This window comes from Mchenga conophoros, linkage group LG17 (genome assembly GCF_057382185.1).
Source record: "Mchenga conophoros isolate Kocher_MC1m ecotype Shallow Benthic linkage group LG17, M_conophoros_male_GT1.1, whole genome shotgun sequence".
In the NCBI taxonomy this organism is placed as follows: Eukaryota; Metazoa; Chordata; class Actinopteri; order Cichliformes; family Cichlidae; genus Mchenga; species Mchenga conophoros.
Window position 1 is genome coordinate 9,641,346 of NC_140542.1, and position 20,624 is coordinate 9,661,969.

The 20,624-nt window shown below is 41.7% G+C and overlaps 2 protein-coding genes across 2 annotated transcripts; both read left to right on the top strand.

Moving 5' to 3' along the window:
* Positions 1 to 816: 816 nt before the first annotated feature.
* lamp3 (lysosome associated membrane protein 3) lies at positions 817 to 4,946 on the top strand. Its single transcript, XM_085251603.1, has 7 exons — positions 817 to 1,014; positions 2,481 to 2,597; positions 3,018 to 3,097; positions 3,647 to 3,772; positions 3,954 to 4,026; positions 4,132 to 4,302; positions 4,617 to 4,946. The coding sequence occupies exons 1-7, from the start codon at positions 927 to 929 to the stop codon at positions 4,754 to 4,756; spliced, it is 795 nt and encodes a 264-aa protein (XP_085107729.1). The 5' UTR covers positions 817 to 926; the 3' UTR covers positions 4,757 to 4,946.
* A 518-nt stretch (positions 4,947 to 5,464) lies between these two features.
* mccc1 (methylcrotonyl-CoA carboxylase subunit) lies at positions 5,465 to 19,597 on the top strand. The gene is made up of 19 exons (XM_085251602.1): positions 5,465 to 5,707; positions 6,195 to 6,238; positions 6,502 to 6,641; positions 6,769 to 6,864; positions 6,993 to 7,114; positions 7,208 to 7,355; positions 7,555 to 7,676; positions 10,022 to 10,133; positions 10,354 to 10,435; positions 10,552 to 10,679; positions 10,754 to 10,937; positions 11,209 to 11,318; positions 11,517 to 11,733; positions 11,815 to 11,901; positions 15,188 to 15,237; positions 15,431 to 15,568; positions 16,001 to 16,108; positions 17,582 to 17,653; positions 17,742 to 19,597. The coding sequence occupies exons 1-19, from the start codon at positions 5,652 to 5,654 to the stop codon at positions 17,871 to 17,873; spliced, it is 2,148 nt and encodes a 715-aa protein (XP_085107728.1). The 5' UTR covers positions 5,465 to 5,651; the 3' UTR covers positions 17,874 to 19,597.
* The last annotated feature ends 1,027 nt before the right edge of the window (positions 19,598 to 20,624 follow it).

Consider the following 20,624-nt stretch of genomic DNA (forward strand, 5'->3'; position numbering starts at 1 on the left):
TAATGGGTTAACAGCCCTTTTAAGGGACAATCCCCACTAGGGATTAAATACCTGGGGCTCTTCACTTTTTAGTTTTAGAACTGAAGAAACTTTCTGGATGAGAAGTGAAACATCATCTGACTCCCAGGCTAAACTTCGGAATATTCCACAGGACATTTATTTTTCCTGCTTTACCAGAGACATCAAGATGATTTATTTATTTGATCGACTCCCAACTCTTTAAGAATTTGTCTCGACTTATTGAATTGGCTTGAACTAGGACCCAGTATATCCAGATCCTATTGCATCTTTGTGATGCCATGTACATAGACATGCTGGATAATGCTCCAAGACAAAATATATGCAAAAACCTGGTTACATAACTAATGTCTGATGAATTTTTTTTTTGTCGTTCTGTGTTCTTGTTTAAATAGTCTTTCAACCCCAATCACCTACAGCTGAATCTGTGAGCATGCTCATGTGTTGCCTGACCCTTTTCCTGTAACTGACACTTTAGTGCCAGCCTGTGCCATGTAAATTAATAGCGGGAAACAGAATGATTATGACATTTAAAAGAGTTTCTGCTCTGCTGGTTCATTTTTTCCCTTTAATATGTGACTGGGAATTGTAATCTTTTTCTTTTTCACTAGACCAGTAATATTTTCCCTAAAAACTAGGAATTCATTGAACAGAACACTTTCATAGAATTTAAAACCTGATTTCTCTGAACACTAAATACAAAGGTACTTGCATTTAACAGCTGGAAGGCTTTAAAACTTGTCTTTTTAAAACAAGTTTCAGATGTGTCAATGCTGAGTGAGGCAGCGGTCTCTGCCCCACCCCCTTTGTCACTTCACTTCCTTTGCACCCTTCATTTAGGTGTTAGGTGTTCAACAGTTTCACAATTAGACATCAAGGCACAGCTGCTGCACTTCTGATCCAGTGGCATGGCTATTTTCTTTTGTCTTCTAACTGCGATGCTAAAAGGCCACCGAGGTGGATGGTATCTTTTCTTCCTGGCTGCTGTCATTCCAGGTAAGTCTAATAGCATTCAAGTGGAGTTCAACCATCCACAGACAGGTGACCTTAAACTCACTTGACAGGATTGTTTTTTATTTACATGTCAAAACCAAAGTTCTTCCATTTTCAATTGTTTTACTCTCACTCTTTTTGATACTACTGTTTCCACTTCTGTTTAAATGGTAATATTTCGTTGCAAGAGTGTAGTGTGGTAAACGTCATATATGAGACTGCGCTGGTTTCCTCTCCCACACAGTGGTCTTTAGCTGTCCCAAAGATGTCGCGCTTGTCACTCTGTGGTTTTAGCAAAAAAGAGTGGTATGACCTGAGCAGAAGTACTTCTCATGCTGCATGCACTATTATCTGTGTCATTAAATTCTGCACCTTCTGAAATGCTGTTTTTGTTGACTCATTTAAAATTACTTGACTTTTAATTTTTTTTACTGTTGACCACACTCATTAAGACAGCCTTTTCCCCCCCACCTGCATAACACTTCAGAAATTAATGAAGAGCAAAAATGCTAAATAATAATATTAAGAATGTTTGGGAGCCAAAGCAACTTGGCTGTAAAGTGACAAACCACAGAGCTGCTGAGCGCTAAGGCATGCAGTGTGTAAAAGGCTCTGCTGACTCAAGAATTAGAGCTTCAAACCTCCCCTGGCTGTAACATTAAAAAAACCCATCAGCTGATGGGTTTTTTTTGTCCATGTAAGACCTACATGGACAGGCTCCTGCATCTGTCACTCCTGCATCTGCCACAGACCTTGTCGGCCTCTCCGATCATTTATTTTAAATACACGGGTGGCCACGCTTTTGCAGTTGTAGCTACTAAACTTTGGAACAGCCATTGTCGGCTAGTCAGTTTTAAATGGCAGCTGAAAACTTATTTTTACAAGTTAGCTTTTCCTTATTATGTGTTCACACCTTTCTATAGAAGTATATGTGCACAGTACAAATGAATGGATGACTGTATGTTTGAAAGCATGTTTGTGTGTATAGTGTATGTTGACTTCTTTAATGTAAGTTTTATCCGAACAGTAAAGCACTTTGCAGCTGTGCTTTTAAAATGAGCCATACTGCTCCACTTATTATCATGACTAACAGTATTCCAACTCATCCAACTTGTGCTCCTATACTGGTTCAGACTGTTCCAAATAACTGGAGTGCTCAATCGTTTCTGGTTCTCTGGGTTAATAAAGAAGTAGCTGTGTTGGACTGGAGTTAATGGGTGAAGGGCATTCAAGATAGTGGACCTACTGCACTCCCCCCTTAATGCATTTGACCAGTTTCTTTCTTTCTTTTTCCCTTTTTCAGGTAAATACTTACTGAAAGAGGGTTCTGTGTTGTATTTTGCGAAGACTTCCACTGGTTATTTATTCATTTCTAAATGATATACAACTTTATGCAAGGGATAAGAAAAAAAAAAAAAGAAACTGGGTATGACCAGACAATGAAAATAACAGGTGTGATCTTCTACCAGGTGTCCACTTTCAGAGCACTAATGGCTCCATCCAGCCTGCTTTGGAGTCTGAGCTTCACTCCAAGGGTCAGATCTACCGGCCGGTCCTGCAGCCATCTGAGGCCACTCCTCAAACAGGTACACCTGTTTTATTCCATGTATATGCATGGTCCAAATCCCCTGTTCATTTACAGCAGACAAAGAGATGCTGGTGTAATGGGACAAGAGGTAGAGGGACGTAAGGAAGATAAAATAACCTTTAAACCTGACACAAATGATCGTCTGTCATGCTGATTAATTTCATATTTTGAAGGCTAAGAATTGCAAGCAATATTGATTCATAGTTCACTGTGCATACGTGAAGAATTTGGGGAAACATGAGTGTGTAAAACAGATGGCCTACAGTTCATTTGTTGACTACTATTCAGAGAAGGATGCAGATGTGATGGCTTTAAAGGTGACTAACTGAAATATTTGAAAGTGGCATGCATTATAATTTTGCATGCTTGAGTTCAAAACTGTTGTTGTTTTTTGTTTTTTTTTAATATATGGGTGCAGGAAACTATGTGAAGAAAGATAGAGGGAAACCCTGCATCAGAATTACCATGGGAGCAGAGTTCTTGGTCACTGAAAACAAGGTCAGCGGCGTGTGTGTGTGTGTGTGTGTGTGTGTGTGGTCAATGGCATGCTTCTTTTTGTGTATTAGTATGAATTTTATTTTGTTGCTTTTCAGCAGTTTTTGCAAAAAGTGTGTGTTTGTATCAGCATGTCTTTGTGAGGTGTCACAAGCTGGTTTCTCACTGCAAAAATTTCCAACTGCCGTCAGCTTATTTATTTTTTTCAGTTACAGTTGGATCGTTTCACATGGGAGTCAATCGGTTTGAAAGTCGTTTACACCTGACCTCAGTGTAATCATTTTTTTCTTTCTATGCTATAATAATATAGATTAAAATTGAGACACTGGGCGCGACATTGATTGGGCTCCAATATTTAACAGACATCATCTGATTCTAAGTCATTTGTGAGGCGCTCCTATTTTTCACTGACTGATCCAGATGTGACCCAGCACAGAAGGAAAGATTTGCTTGTCTTTTTCTTCAATGTAACGCAGAAATCAAACAAAGTGAGAGGAGATGGTGACTTGTAATGCTGATCCTGAGCCTTTACTTTTCTCCTTTTGAAATCAGAAAACCTGGTATTTTGACCTGGACCCATCCAGAGTTAGGGTCAGTGGTTACTGTGGCAAAGAAGAGGCTCTTCTCTCTCTCACACTGCCAGACAATGGTGCCAGCCTGCAGTTCAAATTCAAAAAGGTACAACACTCATTCACTGCTGGGTGAACTCTCCGTGTCATCCTCATGCCTGCTGTGGATACCTTTCTTCACATCATAGTCAGTTTTACTCAGTTTAGGTCTGCCTTATCCACGTTCACATCGAGGCTGTAATGTTCTGTTGTTTATGAATCAGCTCAAATGTTTTTGTTTTTGTCCCCAGGAGAAGACTGTTTTCTACGTCATCGAGATGAATGCACATTTGTCTCCCATGCCTGTCTGCAAAGACTGTTCCAGTAAGAGCCAAAGGAAAAGACGCAGCAAACAGCTGGTGTGTGATTCAGATGCCCAGCATAAACTGAAAATTTAACTACTCTTGTGCTTCATCCTCTTCCCAACAGACAAGACTTACAAAGGTGTGTTGGCCCATGAAAAGCTGTTCAAAACTGCTAACGGTCAAAGCTTCATGTGCAAGTCTGAGAATCTGCTTTTGATGTCGTCTGAGCTGAAGATCAAGCTGGTTCCTGTGCAGATGCAGGCCTTCAACCTGTCTCAAGGACACTATGGAAAAGGTGACTAGCTTTCACAGAAACAAATGAATGGAAACCAAATATCTCCTGCCCAAAGTTAGGTTTTTAGAGTTGAGGCAGAAAAAATGAACAAATTGGACAACATCTTACAACCCTTCAGGTTTACAGCCTTTTTTGTGGTCCCGTGTTTGAGAATGAGAGCTCTGTTATGATCTGACTGTGTGTAAAGACATCCCATTAGCTGTTAAAAGTTTAATATTAGACATTAAATTTCTTATTGAAAAGAATTTTTAAAAAAAAGGTATTTTACTTAAATCCTACACATAATTGCTGCTCTGTTTCTCTCCATGGTTCAGAGGTGGAGTGCTGGGCTGACTATAACAAGAGAATCATTCCCATCATCATCGGGGCAGCCGTCGTGTGTCTCATTCTTATCAGTTTGATGAGCTTCCTTGTGGTCAGAGATCGCCGCAGAGATGGATACGAACGGATTTGAATGGCGAAGAGTTCACTGTGAAACTGGACTGGGGGTGGTGGTGGGGGGTGCTATTGGCTTGTTCATACACTTGCTCTTTCACTTGTTCTTTTCCTAAACCTTCATTTGGCTTGTCACATTCTTCTGTTAACAGCAAAGACGGTTTGTCTGGTATTTACAATTTGAATAAATAAAACTTTTTTTAAATGTTGTCTTTCTTTTTTCTTTTTTTTTTTTTCTTTTTTTTTTGTTGTTGCTTTCATTAATGTCTTGTGTAATTTTAATTGATATTTTTTTTCACTGCATGTTCAATATTCGTTTGAAACAAATATTGTTCATAATTTAAGAGTGGAATATTTTTAATCGCACGAGAAAGCTATAAATAATGCCATTAAAAGCAAATGGGTGCGAGAGTACAGACTAACATCGTTATTAAATAGTCTCTATTCATCATACTTTGTAACCTTAAGAAAGGGGGGCAAACTAATACTCATTGCATTATGTTGTATTTTACTGCACAAAAATTAAAAATAATACTTTAAATAATTTAAGGGATGCATAACAAAAATGCATTCAACGTTCTGAATGCAGTAAAATTTTTACTTCGAGTCCCTGTTAACTTTTAATTCTCAAGCTTTTCGACAGAGAAATGCTGCCATCTGCTGACGACTTTTGATAACTGCAGCTTATTCACCGCCTCCTTATCCTTCCCTTCTAATTGGCTGTCGCCCCTACGAGTCCTTGGAGAGGTCAAAAATAATGATAACGAAATTTACCGGAGAGTCGCTGTGGTTTTGGGATATACAGTTTAGTCGATCACATTTCTCTTGTTGGCTTATCCAGTCCAGCACCGAGACCTTTTTTTTCAGGTGCTCATTCAGCTAGCTAGCACAGCTAGCCTCAGCAGCTGGTGGCTATGGCTGCAGTTATTTTAAGTTTCCCAACTCTGCAGGGCCTGCGGATATTCACGCAGTGAGTACCTAAGAGCACTGAAGGGCTGTTTTGTCTTATAGAGGGTTCGACAATTAGCGCACTCATTTTTAACGATAGCTTACAGGTGTCAATTTGGGAGGCTATCTAATGTTATTCTCCGAGCTAAGCACACGGCGCTAGCATTAAGCCTGTGGACACGACTTCTGACCTGCAGAAAATGTTATTTGCATTCAACACCGAGACTCTGTCCTGATATATATGAGAATGGACCAAGGTTAAATGGCTAGCAAATTGTCTGCTAGCGTTGCTAATGGTGCTAGCACAACATAGCACAACATATTTGTGGGAGCAACCTCGCATGCTGTCTAACTAGCTCAAATTAGCTTGGAGTTTGTTTCTGACTGCAATGTGTTTCTTGAATGCGTATTGTGATGAACTGCCTGTGCCACTGCTGTGTTGCTCTAGCAGCAGCTCAGCCTATGTAGTATCGAGTGGTGCTGAAGTTGTTATTTCTGTCTCTCCACAGGAAGCTGTCATGGAGCACGAGAGGCGTGAGGCTTGTTTCAGGAGGTGAGGAAGCATAAATATACATGCAAAACTTCCAAATGATTGAGTAACCACTAAGAGTGATGCAAAAAGTCCAAAAATCACATGCACTACACAGAAAAGCAACATGCAGCCATTTCAGGAGCTGATGGTGTTCAGCATGTTTGTTTGATTAATCTCTGAACTGATCTTGTTCCAATTTTACAAATACTGACTTGCACACACTGTACGTCCAAGTCCTTCACCTTGCTGAGGTTGTTTGGAGCAGTGATGTTTGTCTTTTCCAGGGGTGAGAAGGATAGAAAAGGTGCTGATTGCCAATCGAGGAGAGATTGCATGTCGTGTGATGCGTTCAGCCAAGAAGATGGGTGTACGCTCAGTGGCGGTGTACAGTGATGCAGACACACACTCCATGCATGTAGCTATGGTGAGACACTGGATCCTTTTACTTTATAAGAAGTAGTTGTTTATAATTTCCTGAAGCTGCCTTTAATTGATAAAATATGACATTGTTTTTGTTTTTTAAACCTGTATTTGCTTTGTTATTATTCAAGGCAGATGAAGCCTACCATATTGGCCCTGCACCCTCCCAGCAGAGTTACCTCTCTATGGACAAAGTTTTGGAAGTGGCCAAAAAATCTGGATCACACGTAAGGAATTCTTTTCATTATAGTATTTAGCCTTCTTTAATCACTTATGTCTGATTTCTGTGTTGTAACCGTTTTTTGTGTTTCCTTTTTAAATCTACTTATTTGCTGCTGACATTTTGTATCTGCAGGCGGTCCATCCTGGCTATGGTTTTTTGTCAGAAAACACAGAGTTTGCTGAGGCATGTAAACAGGAAGGAATCATCTTTATTGGGCCTCCCTCATCTGCCATCAGAGATATGGGCATTAAAAGGTTTGGTCTCTTTGCTGTAACCCAAATTTATAGGAAAGATAAATAATAACCATGTGTTTCAACTCATGTGTTTTATTTTACTTTGTTTTTCAGCACATCCAAGCATATCATGTCAGCTGCTGGCGTGCCAATTATAGGTGGCTACCATGGAGAGGACCAATCTAATGAGAAGTTGCAGGCAGAGGCTGTCCAGATTGGATACCCTGTGATGATCAAAGCAGTTCGTGGAGGAGGGGGGAAGGTGAGAGGATGCATCAAGTCAAGCTTTTGTCCAATCCTGGCAGATTAGCTGATCTCAGTGCCAGCCTTTATCAGCTGATACACGTCAACACCGTGACAGATTGACATTAAGTTGGGCCCAGAACAGAGTTATGCTTTGAGTTAGTCAGTGGTCTTTAAACTCTTGCCACCCTAACTCATCTGTCTTTAAAATTTTGCAGGGCATGCGTATTGCACGCTCAGACTCTGACTTCTTGGAGCAGTTGGAGTCAGCACGGAGGGAAGCCAGAAAATCCTTCAATGATGATGTCATGCTGATCGAGAAGTTCGTGGAGGACCCCAGGTAACACATTTAACTGTTAACTAGGCAGTTTTCAGCACCACCGTGTGGCCAAAATGTTGTCTTGTTTTTGTGATGGAGAGGTAGGGCTGTGACTAAAGATGATTTTGGTAGTCGACTAATTTGCCAGTTCTTCTTCGATTAGTCAACAACAGTTTTAATAACTGTGAACTCCACTTCCTGTGGGCTAACCTCCTGTTCTAGGCTCCGCCTGCTCAAGTCTACCCACCTGTAAATATCACTCTGTTGTCTCGTCCTACCACAGCAAATTAGAATAATGACCCAGGAAACATGAATTTGAAAATAATCAAATGTGTTTTAAAATAACTCAAAAGGACCATCAGAATAAAAATGAAATAAGTAAAAATATTTGGGAATGCAAATTAAATTGCTAGTAGTATTTAACAAATATGCCTTCTGTCCATAAGTTCGAATAAAGCTTCAAATTAAATCACAATAATTTTTTTACTCAGTCTGAAATCAGAAGTTTTCAGAGTTTAGAGATGATTCAGTTTATGAATTTATGATTGCACATGCTCTCATGTTTGATATGTTGTTCCCAGCTGCAGATGATAACCAGGCTGACATGACTGTACATGAACCTCTTCACAGGACAAACTCATCTATGCGCATGTGCTTAATACTAGTAAAACAGAATTAGAAAAGACAGTTACTAATCAAAAATGTGGTTGTATGTCATAGTTTCTTGGTTGATGCACGGTTCAACTGTTTATAGACATAATTAATTGATATTGACCCACAGATTAACTACCTAACGTTAGGTGGAAGAGGGGGAAAAAAAGTAGCAGACAGTGAGTTTCCGACAGATAAGCTATTATAGAATAGAAATATCCTTTTTTGTCCCTCACTGGGGATATTCACGATAACATAAAGGTTACTGGACAATCATTAACATAAACAAGGTATCAACAAGATGCACTAGTGTAACTCCCCAAACTGACCCATTCAGAGTTGACGTCATAGCTCCAGGGTGCCATCGCTTTAAATGCTGGTGCTCTGCAGTAGTGCTGTCGTGCTCAGCTGCGCAGTCTGCATTCAACTTTGTTTTCTGTGAAATGCTTTCACATTCTTTTAAACTGTGAAAGCATTTAAAAAAAAAACGTTTTCTTCCATCCTCCTGTTTTGTCTTCCTGCTATGTTCTTCTTCATTAGTATCAAGTGCCGTCGGCAGAGGCTATGTACTGTTCTCATAGATTTCTGTAGTGTATTGCATAGGGATGGGTATTGATAAGATTTTCACGATTCAGATTCCATTTTCGATTCTGTTTAACGATTCGATTCTTTATCGATTCTTTTTAAAAAGGAGAACACTAAGGTCGATCAGCTTAGAACTTTGTTTTATATCTTCTCTTTGAACAAGATAGAAATTTACGAGTAACATGGCCTTACAAACCCAGCAGTGAGCTCTTAAGAGATCTACAGCCTACGGCTCTTCAATGGGGTGTCACAGGGTCCCCGGGGAAAAAAATTGTAAATGTAAAATAAATATTCTTCTGTAGCAATAACAAAGTATAACATCAATTATTCTGTAGCAATTACACAAGAATATCCAGTAATGTCTCTGCCTACAATTAAACACATTCACTTACCGTAAATCGGGGGCATCTGCTGTGGCAAATGGGTGCAAGGCTTTTACTACAAACTTAGACACTGCTCGGTGACATTCGTCTATCCTGGCCTGAAAGGATACGCTACCGGTAGACTGCAGCGAGAACTGCCAGCATCTGAGCCAGACTGTCTGTCTCATCATGGTCACCTAAATGCACAGTAATGGGAGGTTTTGTAATAAGGCAGCTCGCGCTAACATAATATGCACTGTTAGTTGATTATTTACCTGCCGCATTAACGGGAGAGGACGTGCAAACGTTACCGCTGCTGCTGGGTTGAGATTCACGAGTCCGGATCGGAATTAAAAACACGACATTCATTTAAGGTTATCGTGTGTTTTGTGAGCAAATGCTTTTGCATATTCGTAGTGTTTCCTCCCTTAATGAAATATCTACTTTGCAAGTATTGCAAGTTGCCCTGTTGTCATCGGTTCTCGTAAAGTATGACCAAACCTTTGAGCGTTTGAGCCGCCATGTTTCCTGCCAGGTGAATGACGCTCCGCAACGTGGTGACGTCATTCGGGGCGACTGGAATCGATAAGGGAATCGTTTGCAAAAATGGCAAACAATTCCAAGGATTTGAAACAGTGAGAATCGGTTCTCAACAAGAACAGATTTCGATAACCATCCCTAGTATTGCTGTTTTAAAAACAAATTTACGTGGTTATAGAATATGATGTTGACAAGTTTTTATAGTTCTCATATTCCTGTGTCCTGAAGACATGTGGAGGTCCAGGTGTTTGGGGACATGCATGGCAATGCCGTCTATCTGTTTGAGAGGGACTGCAGCGTTCAAAGGAGACATCAGAAGATCATAGAGGAAGCACCAGGGGTAAGTGAGTGATAAAGTTTGAACAAAGTTAAGGAGAAAGAATACATTTGGATCAACACATCTAACTGAAATGATCTTGGCCTGAGGTTAACCTCGTGATAGGTCCATCGGCTATTTCTGGAAAAATAATTCTTCTTGTTTTTCCATTTAGTGAAGTAAATAATAGCTTGTTTCCCACTTAAATGAACATGTTTCTGTGTTTTGTGGCATTTTTTTTCAGCCTGGTATAAGCCCTGAAGTGAGGAGAAAACTCGGAGAAGCAGCGGTTAGAGCAGCCAAGGCTGTCAACTATGTTGGAGCAGGTAAAACACTCCCTCTCCTGCATTCATCGCACCAGAGTGATCCAGACTCACAGTAAAACAGCTTTTGCACAAGCAGGGAGAAAAAGGGCCATCATTCTGTTTGTCTCTCTGTGCAGGTACGGTGGAGTTCATTATGGATGCCCAGCACAACTTTTATTTCATGGAGATGAACACCAGGTTGCAGGTGGAGCATCCTGTCTCTGAGATGATCACTGGAACTGACCTGGTGGAGTGGCAGCTCAGGGTGAGGAAGGAGGGAGGAAGGGGAGAGCAGAATGTTTTTGAGGTGACAAAATGATTTGTGAAATTCTTTTCCAGGTGGCAGCAGGGGAGCGCTTGCCTCTCCTTCAGGAAGACATAATGCTAAGGGGACACTCATTTGAGGCTCGTATCTATGCTGAAGACCCAAATAATGACTTCCTTCCTGGGGCGGGGCCTCTGCTGCATCTCTCCACTCCCCCACCAGACCAACATACACGTATAGAGACTGGCGTCAGAGAAGGTAGGAGTCAACTATATATACAAATAGGGTAAAGAATAAATTTTTTTCTTTTTTAGGGTATTAGTTTCTATGCTAAGGGTAGATGTTGTCCTAACGATGGTGGATTGCTCAGTTCTCTCAAGTGTGGTGCCAAAGCTTTAGCTCTGTCCTGGAGCTCCTCACTGCTGAGCCCCACATATTACTGGCCCACAGCATCAGAAATGGGAATCTGTTGCAGTAAGGCACTAATAAAGTTAAATGGTGGGAGCTTTTTATCTGTGTTTGGTTTCAGGGGACGAGGTCTCGGCACATTATGACCCAATGATTGCCAAGTTGGTGGTGTGGGGAGAGGACCGATCTGCTGCCTTAAAAAAGCTGCGGTATTGTTTACGACAGTACAATGTAAGATACAAATGCACACTCTTAAATGATGCTTTGCATGTCGTGCTGCTGATTTTTTTTTATTTTTTTTTTTATTTTTAATGAGCACAGGATTTAAATTTTTTTTCATATAGCCACTGTATGTGCGAGCTTCAAAAATTGGTGCCGAACACTTGAAAATGATGTTTTTGCGTCCTGTCTGTTCTTCTGTGCCCTCAGATAGTAGGACTAAACACCAACATAGATTTCCTGCTGAATCTTTCGGGCCACCCAGAGTTCGAGGCTGGAAATGTGAGCACCAGCTTCATCCCCCAGCACTACGCTGAGCTCTTCCCCACTCCGAAAGCACCTTCTGGGGCAACAATCTGTCAGGCAGCCCTCGGCCTGATACTACAGGAGAGGAACCACACACTGGGATTCACCCAGAGCTCCACTGGTGAGGAGACAGAGATGATATTGTTTGGATCAGGACAAATTACAGCTGAAAATCTAAGTCCTGTGCATCTGTGTTTTCCAGATCCTTTCTCCCCATTTGGCTCTAGCTGTGGTTGGAGAAACAACATCCTGTTTAACAGAAATGTGACACTACAGGTGGGAGATAAAAGTAAGTGACAGCCATACTGTGACTCTGTTGCCAGATATTAAATCGCAATGACTGGCAGGTTAATACAAATGTCTGATAGGGTCAGATCATGAATTTCTGAGATTTTATAAGGAAAAGGTCAACCTTACCGTGTGTGTCGGTTCTGCAGAAATTCTTTTCTAAACATTATTTAACATCGTAAGTCAGGAGAAGGTTGTGATTTTACTTTTTATTCAGTGTGAAACTAGTGACAGTAATCTGTGATAGCCCACCTAATGGATTCCTTCAAAGGTCTCACTACATTTATTATGAGTCTAGACTGATAGCTAGCCCCCAGCAGTCTGAGCCTGTAGCAGCATAACTAAGGCAAGCCTTCAGGGTCACCTGATCTAGCCCTAACTGTGCGCTTTATTATTCTGCTTGACAACTACTCTTTCAAGGATTTTTGAGATAAAGGGAAGGTTGGACATTGGCCTGTAATTAGCTAACACAGCTGGATCACGTGATGACTTTTTAAGTAATGGTTTAACTACTACCAGCCTAAAGGCCTGTGGTACATAAAAGGTGAATGTAAATTAGTCACATTTAATTAATGGTGAAATTTCTTTGAGTCTTGTAGGAGTGGGGTCTGAAAGTCAAGGAGTAGTTATTAAAAGTCAACTCAGAAAGATCGACAACAGTTATTAATTAGTTCTTGGCTCAACAGAGATCTGGATTTTATATTTGCAGAAATGCATATATGTGCTCCACATGTGGGCATGGATACACACTGGTTCAGACTGGGGGCATGTAAGCATGAACATCTTTGTCCGGTTTCCCTTATTTAACAGAACTTTTAAGCTTTTCAATTATTTATGATCATTAGATTAAACAAAGATCTGTGTTTAAATGTGTGTGCAAGTAAATGGAAATCTAATCAACAAAACTGATATAAAAAGAGTGATTTTTATTAGTGATGCTAGTGGCTTTCTTTTTGCTTCTGATTCGTCTTTATGCAGTTGATACAGATACACGTGTATAAGCATGTGCGTGTGGTGACTTCAGGCTATGGGTTTTAGTCACTGGACTGTTTTTGGAGGTTTTAAATCTAAAGAACGACAGGAATGAATGAAATTGTAGAAATGTGTTAATTTGTAGTCGAGGACAGTTGGGACTGACTCATAATCCGATTTAATGATTGTGTAAAAAAATTAAATTAAAGCCTGTCTGGTCTGTGACACATTACTAAGGAACTTGTATTCATTATTCAGTGTTTCTATTAAAAAGTGTCACCGAAAAGCTAAAAATAAAGCAGACAGCAGCAGCTGAGGGACGTACAGTGGGGCAAAAAAGTATTTAGTCAGCCACCGATTGTGCAAGTTCCCCCACCTAAAATGATGACAGAGGTCAGTAATTTGCACCAGAGGTACACTTCAACTGTGAGAGACAGAATGTGAAAAAAAAAATCCATGAATCCACATGGTAGGATTTGTAAAGAATTTATTCGTAAATCAGGGTGGAAAATAAGTATTTGGTCAATAACAAAAATACAACTCAATACTTTGTAACATAACCTTTGTTGGCAATAACAGAGGTCAAACGTTTACTATAGGTCTTTACCAGGTTTGCACACACAGTAGCTGGTATTTTGGCCCATTCCTCCATGCAGATCTTCGAGAGCAGTGATGTTTTGGGGCTGTCGCCGAGCAACACGGACTTTCAACTCCCGCCACAGATTTTCTATGGGGTTGAGGTCTGGAGACTGGCTAGGCCACTCCAGGACTTTCAAATGCTTCTTACGGAGCCACTCCTTTGTTGCCCGGGCGGTGTGTTTTGGATCATTGTCATGTTGGAAGACCCAGCCTCGTCTCATCTTCAAAGTTCTCACTGATGGAAGGAGGTTTTGGCTCAAAATCTCACGATACATGGCCCCATTCATTCTGTCCTTAACACGGATCAGTCGTCCTGTCCCCTTGGCAGAAAAACAGCCCCATAGCATGATGTTTCCACCCCCATGCTTCACAGTAGGTATGGTGTTCTTGGGATGCAACTCAGTATTCTTCTTCCTCCAAACACGACGAGTTGAGTTTATACCAAAAAGTTCTACTTTGGTTTCATCTGACCACATGACATTCTCCCAATCCTCTGCTGTATCATCCATGTGCTCTCTGGCAAACTTCAGACGGGCCTGGACATGCACTGGCTTCAGCAGCGGAACACGTCTGGCACTGCGGGATTTGATTCCCTGCCGTTGTAGTGTGTTACTGATGGTGACCTTTGTTACTTTGGTCCCAGCTCTCTGCAGGTCATTCACCAGGTCCCCCCGTGTGGTTCTGGGATCTTTGCTCACCGTTCTCATGATCATTTTGACCCCACGGGATGAGATCTTGCGTGGAGCCCCAGATCGAGGGAGATTATCAGTGGTCTTGTATGTCTTCCATTTTCTGATGATTGCTCCCACAGTTGATTTTTTTCACACCAAGCTGCTTGCCTATTGTAGATTCACTCTTCCCAGTCTGGTGCAGGTCTACAATACTTTTCCTGGTGTCCTTCGAAAGCTCTTTGGTCTTGGCCATGGCGGAGTTTGGAGTCTGTTTGAGGCTGTGGACAGGTGTCTTTTATACAGATGATGAGTTCAAACAGGTGCCATTCATACAGGTAACGAGTGGGGGACAGAAAAGCTTCTTACAGAAGACGTTACAGGTCTGTGAGAGCCAGAGATTTTCCTTGTTTGAGGTGACCAAATACTTATGGGCGATCGTGGCTCAAGAGTTGGGAGTTCGCCTTGTAATCGGAAGGTTGCCGGTCGTTGTGTCCTTGGGCAAGACACTTCACCCGTTGCCTACTGGTGGTGGTCAGAGGGCCTGGTGGCGCCAGTGTCCGGCAGCCTCGCCTCTGTCAGTGCGCCCCAGGGTGGCTGTGGCTACAATGTAGCTTACCATCACCAGTGTGTGAATGTGTGCGTGAATGGGTGGATGACTGGATATGTAAAGCGCTTTGGGGTCTCTAGGGACTAGAAAAGCGCTATATAAATACAGGCCATTTACCATTTATTTTCCACCCTAATTTACGAATAAATTCTTTACAAATCCTACCATGTGAATTCATGGATTTTTTTTTTTTCACATTCTGTCTCTCACAGTTGAAGTGTACCTCTGGTGCAAATTACTGACCTCTGTCATCATTTTAGGTGGGGGAACTTGCACAATCAGTGGCTGACTAAATACTTTTTTGCCCCACTGTATTTAACTAAAGACTTTGTGTCAGTCTCTCCCGCCTCTATCTCAAGACTGTTTTTAACACTTTTGTTTTGTTTTTTTCCATCTAGAAGTTGATGTGGTCATCATGTACAACCAGGATGGGAGCTACAGTATGCAGGTGAGCTGAGAAAGTTAACTTTTTTTTTTTGCTACAAATACTTAATTCTGTTTTATAATCTGTATATTTTGGGTATTTATTAAAAGTTTTCTTTTTCCAAATTTGTAAATAACAGTAGTACAATGTGGGATGTCGGTGCTTAAACAAACCCAGGTTACTTCCCACAAATGCATCACTTCTGCTTTCTTTTTAGATTGGTGACGAGGTGAATCACGTCACAGGGGAGGTGGAGATGGAAGGCGGGGCATCGTTCCTGCACTGTACTGTCAATGGCGTCGAGTCCCGCCCTAAACTTGTGATCCTGGACAACACGGTGCACCTGTTCTCCACTGTATGTATCTGACATGCACAGTATACAGATTTCTATTTTGCATATTCCTCAAAACCACTGAAATCCAAGTTATCATCTATCATGTTGCTTGCAGTGTCTTCTATGCAAAACTCTTTGATGTTTGGTGACTGATGGCCCAAACAAGGCTTAAATGTTTCCCAAACATAGAAAAGTGACTTAAACAGAAGTGGAGGAAAAAGTGGCCTTTTTAACCTTTTTTTTTTTTTTTTTTTTGCCTATGCAAAAGCTCCTTCTGGAGGTTCAAAGATGTTTTCGTCTCACCTGTCGCCGCGCAGACTGTCTCTGTTTCCACTCTGACATCACTCTGACAGTCTGACATCAGGGGGAATTAAAAACCTGTTTCGGTCCTCTCACCTCAGCTGTCAGCGAGCTGTCACTGCACTTTCTGACGTCTTTACCTCTGCGCTGCAGGAGGGAAGCTCTCAGGTGTCTGTTCCCGTGCCAAAGTATCGGGCTGGTGTTGGCGGTTCAGGAGCTCAGGGTGGAGCCGTGGCCCCCATGACTGGAACTATAGAGAAGGTGACTTTTTCTTTTGCGTAAAGGATATTCGTGTTTTTCTAAAGTTTACTTTTAAAGTTCAATTTGAAGTTTTAATAGTTTTTTGTGAGGGTAAAAAGCTGTCCAGTAAAGTTTCTTTACCAGTTAAAATGCAGTCTTAGTCAATTTCAAGCTGAAGAGCTTATGTATATAATTTTAGACGTAACAGTCAGACAATCCACTCTGAATGTGTCAGTGCTGAACCAGTATGACACGAGATGTCCTAATATGTGGAAATGACACACACAGTGCGGATGAAAAATTCCATACAACTCTTATTTTGTTCTTCAGCTTTATTTTGTATCTGGACACATAAAAATACATAAATCACAGCCACTATTCTGACATCAGTAACCCAAAGTCCATGACATAATTTCCTTAGGGATAAATAAAGGATTCTGATTGATGAATGGAGCCTAAGGCCACAAACTCCATCCAGTCAGGGTACAAAAGTTTGGCATTTTAGGAAATATGCTGACCTTTTTCTGTTCTTTTTGCTGATTATTAGCTAAACGATCGATGCCACTGTCATGGCTGTGAGGATAAATGTTGAGCCAGTAAGTGGTTTAGACCTTAGTACTTTCTGGTATTTAAAAAACAGACCCACATCTACTGTACGGGTGCCTTTTAGGCTTATTACTATAATTAGACAGCTGTAAGACATAAAGGTTCAGTCTGTTTATTATTAGCTTTACATGCTTCAGAGGGTGAATATTTCCTAGTCCTGATGGTAAGTGATCCCACCTCTAACCTTTGTTATACAAAGGTTAGAATAGTATCAGTCTGTTTAGCTTAATTTTGATAGGAAAATAATCACATTTCTATTTTGGTATGTTTTTATCTGGGACTCTGCTAGAATATCTTTGTATGATCCATAGTTTGGAGCTCTTATACATCTTTCTGGGCCTTGGTATATCTCTTTAGTTCATCCACTGTTTGAAAAAGTAGCTTTAGCTTCTTTTGATTGGCTGCTGCTTGAACAGCATCAGCATGTAATCATGTACAGCAGAAAATAAGGACAATCATAGTTTGTGCCCCAGTTTTTCTTCAACTTGTAACAAGGTAACAAATAAACTTTGCTTAATGTTGTCAGCTTCTTTTAACACCTGCTGTAAATCAGCAGACAACAAAATGTCTCTGCTTCATGCCTCCAGTTAACTCGCTGCTCAGACAGATGCAAATGCTGCTTAACAACAAGTTAAGCAACTGGTGATGACTGGAGAGTGATAGTAAATCCCTCTGCCTTGTTTATTACATTTATGGGGACATGTCTGGGTGTATCACTGCTTCCCTCAAATCCACTAGCAGCCGGAGGAATGAGACTGTGGAGGAGGCATGAAGGAAGAAGTCATAATACTGTGTGTGTTACTTCTTTTTTATTTCTGAGTGACATTATTGGTTTGGTTTTATTGTATTGAACGAGTGAACGAGTCTCTTTTCCTGTGTCTTTTCCAGGTGCTGGTGAAGGCCGGAGATAAGGTGACTGTGGGAGACCCACTGATGGTCATGATAGCCATGAAGATGGAGGTGAGGCACTGATGATTCTTGCCTTTTAGCCGGTGTACACACACTGCTGAGTTTCTAATGATGTCACCTCTTGTATTTGCCTCTGCAGCATACGATCCGGGCGCCAAAGTCAGGTGTGATCAAGAAGGTTCTCTTCAGCGAGGGCTCTCAGGCCAACCGCCACGCTCCTCTGGTTGAGCTGGTGGAGGAGGAAGAGCAGGCGGAGGGAGGCAGCCAGTAAATGCATCAAAGCCACAGTTACACTATAAGGTAGAAGAGGGCTAGCACGTGTAAGAGCTGGAGGGAAAGCTACTCAGTGTGAGCCAGTTTTGGCCTCCCGCAGGATTTAAATCATCTGTTCGACAAAGAGTTTGGGTCAGTCTGAGACAGATGTGGCAGCCGCGTGTTTGCTGGATGTCCTCCTGCTAGAACTTCTGTCATGTACAGCGGCTCTTTTTACTCAGCAATTCTTGCCTACATGTCAGCATTTCTCAAAGTTTCGGGGGGCATGAAACCACCGCAGTGGGGGTGTGGATGACCATCGGGGAAATACACAGTCTGCAGTGCAGCAAGTGTGATTTACGCAGAGAGAACAAACAAGTGTTTTATTCCACTAGAAGCTGATCTGGATTCGTCTTCATCGGCAGATCCATATTCTCTTTCTGCTGTCAGTGAATAATCTCTCCTTTCAGTTTTGGTCGGCATCAGGCTTGTCGGAGGTGCAGTGATGGTTAAACCTGGCGAAATCCTGTCTTTGTGTTAGACTGAGTCCTGCCTTTAGTTTCTTTACTGTTTGTGTATTTAAACAATTTCTAGATGAGAAATGAAACTTTTTTTCTATCAAGTACTGTCTGAAGGATTCTTGAAGAAAGTAGGGTTACAACAGAATAATCATCAGTAATTCTAAAAAATGTTGATTTTCAAAATGTATCTGATTATTTACCACATAAATATCTTTGCTGGGGATTTCTATTGATCTTTAATTGTAATTAAGATGAAAACTAATGAATGAGCAAGGAAAAAAGGCAGTTTGAACATTAGACACAGGCTAGGGGGTTGATTGCAACGCCACAGAGACCCGTCTATGTCTACAGCTCTCAGTGGCATTTTGGTCACGTTTAGGAAAGAAACGCCTTACTGTAGCAACAAGAGAGTGGGGAGCTTTTCTCTTGAATTTCTGCTCTCGCATTCTCGCCATCGCAGCAGATTAAACCCTCCTAACTTTGACAAGCTCATGTCAGGGCACATTAACAGCTTTCTCATTAATGGCTTAAACTCCTCTGAGGAGGCTTGTTACAAGCGCCGACTTATACAGTTGCTGCTGAGTCATCAAACACGTGTCGGTTCCCTGAATTGGCACCAAAAGCTACCACTCCTCGAGCCAGATTACTCTTTGATCAGAGGCTCTTTGCTTCAGTCTGGGCTTTTCAGGGAGGGGTGAAAGAGCATCGCTGTACAGGAAAGGTTGCGTCAAGTTGACAACGTGAGCTCAAGTTATTTTTATTAATTAAAATCTGGCCACTCTGTGCTTCCAGACTGACTCCAAACTCTCCATTATTCACACTCACAATACCTCTCTGTCACAGTTAAAACAAAAAACCACAGGTCTCCTTTAACCCTCCACTCTGCTGCTGCAAGCACTCCAGAGTGCATTCTGTGACGAGTCAGTCTCATGTGCAGCATTTCTGCACGCACTTGTCTCTCGGTTCAGAGTAGCTCCTGAAGGATGAAATGTCAGTCACGGAGAGATTTTGGCGGACAGATGGTTTGCATCCGCGTAAATCCAGTGAGGGAGTGATCTGCCACAGACACGGCGGTGAAGTGGATCGCTCTCTTCTCACCAACCGGTGTGCTTTGAGATCTTGTAGACTAAAACTGTCAGTATGAACACATTTCCTGGATTGTTTGTAGGTGTAAAATAATAAACTAGTCAAATTCTGTAATAAATTTTTTTTAAAGTGTAAACTGTCCCGTGTCGTCACTGATGCGCCTGTGTTTTGAGTGTTTGTGGCTGTCGTGTCCTGGCGTCGCCTCCCTCAGAGCTCAGTGTGACTAATGGGAACAGCTGCGCGCCTGTGCCGAGCCCTAAATGCTGTGTGACGGGATGTGAAAATGCCTGCTTCACCGAGGATCTTAACTTCATCCACGCGACTGTGACTCGGGCTTCACGCTCCGTGAGCATCGCTGCCTCACGCTGGAAACAGCTGAGACTGTCCACGTGCACCTGCTTTTACAGGTGCAGCCACTGCAGCACTTCTCACTCGCTGAAACTGTTTGTTCAACACACTCCGTTAAGCTTGTTAAGCCTGTTAAACACAGAACAGCCGGAAACTTAAAGGCGTGTGTTTGTGCTCACAATAAAGGAAATGGGTTGGTGACTACCTCGTGCCAGTTCCTGTTCATACATTGTTTAAATCATGGTGATCTCACTCAGTGTGGGCCCCTGCATTTTGAAGCTTCAGTGCTGGCGCTTGTTTTTGATGCTAGGATGGTTTGCTACATTCTCAGCTAACCTACTTAGCTTGGTTAGAAGACTGGTATTTATAAACTAAGAACCAATTGGTGTTAAGCAATGAACCAGAGCACTTCTGAAATGATCTGTACTACTAATACACTCCAACAGCATGGATGCACACATATAAGAGGTCCAGTGTGGTGATTCATAGCAGACCAGGTCTAGCAGGCATTATTTGGGACAAACTGTCAGTCAGTATGACCACACCCCTGTCAGTAAGGGTTAGGGTTGTAGATACCACAGTACGGCTTCAAGGGTCTAGTGGAGTCCATGCCTTAAAGGGTTGGGGATGTTTTGAGAACAAAAGGGGCGTAGAGTGTAGCTTACTAGGATGTGACATGAACACTAACTGAAAGGTTGCACTAAACTCTGGTTTTCTGCCTAAAAATTCTCACACTGAGGGAATTTCTTTTTACGACTGCAGCACTTCACATTATTGATGAAAGCAATAAAAATGGACAGTATCCCAGCATGTTC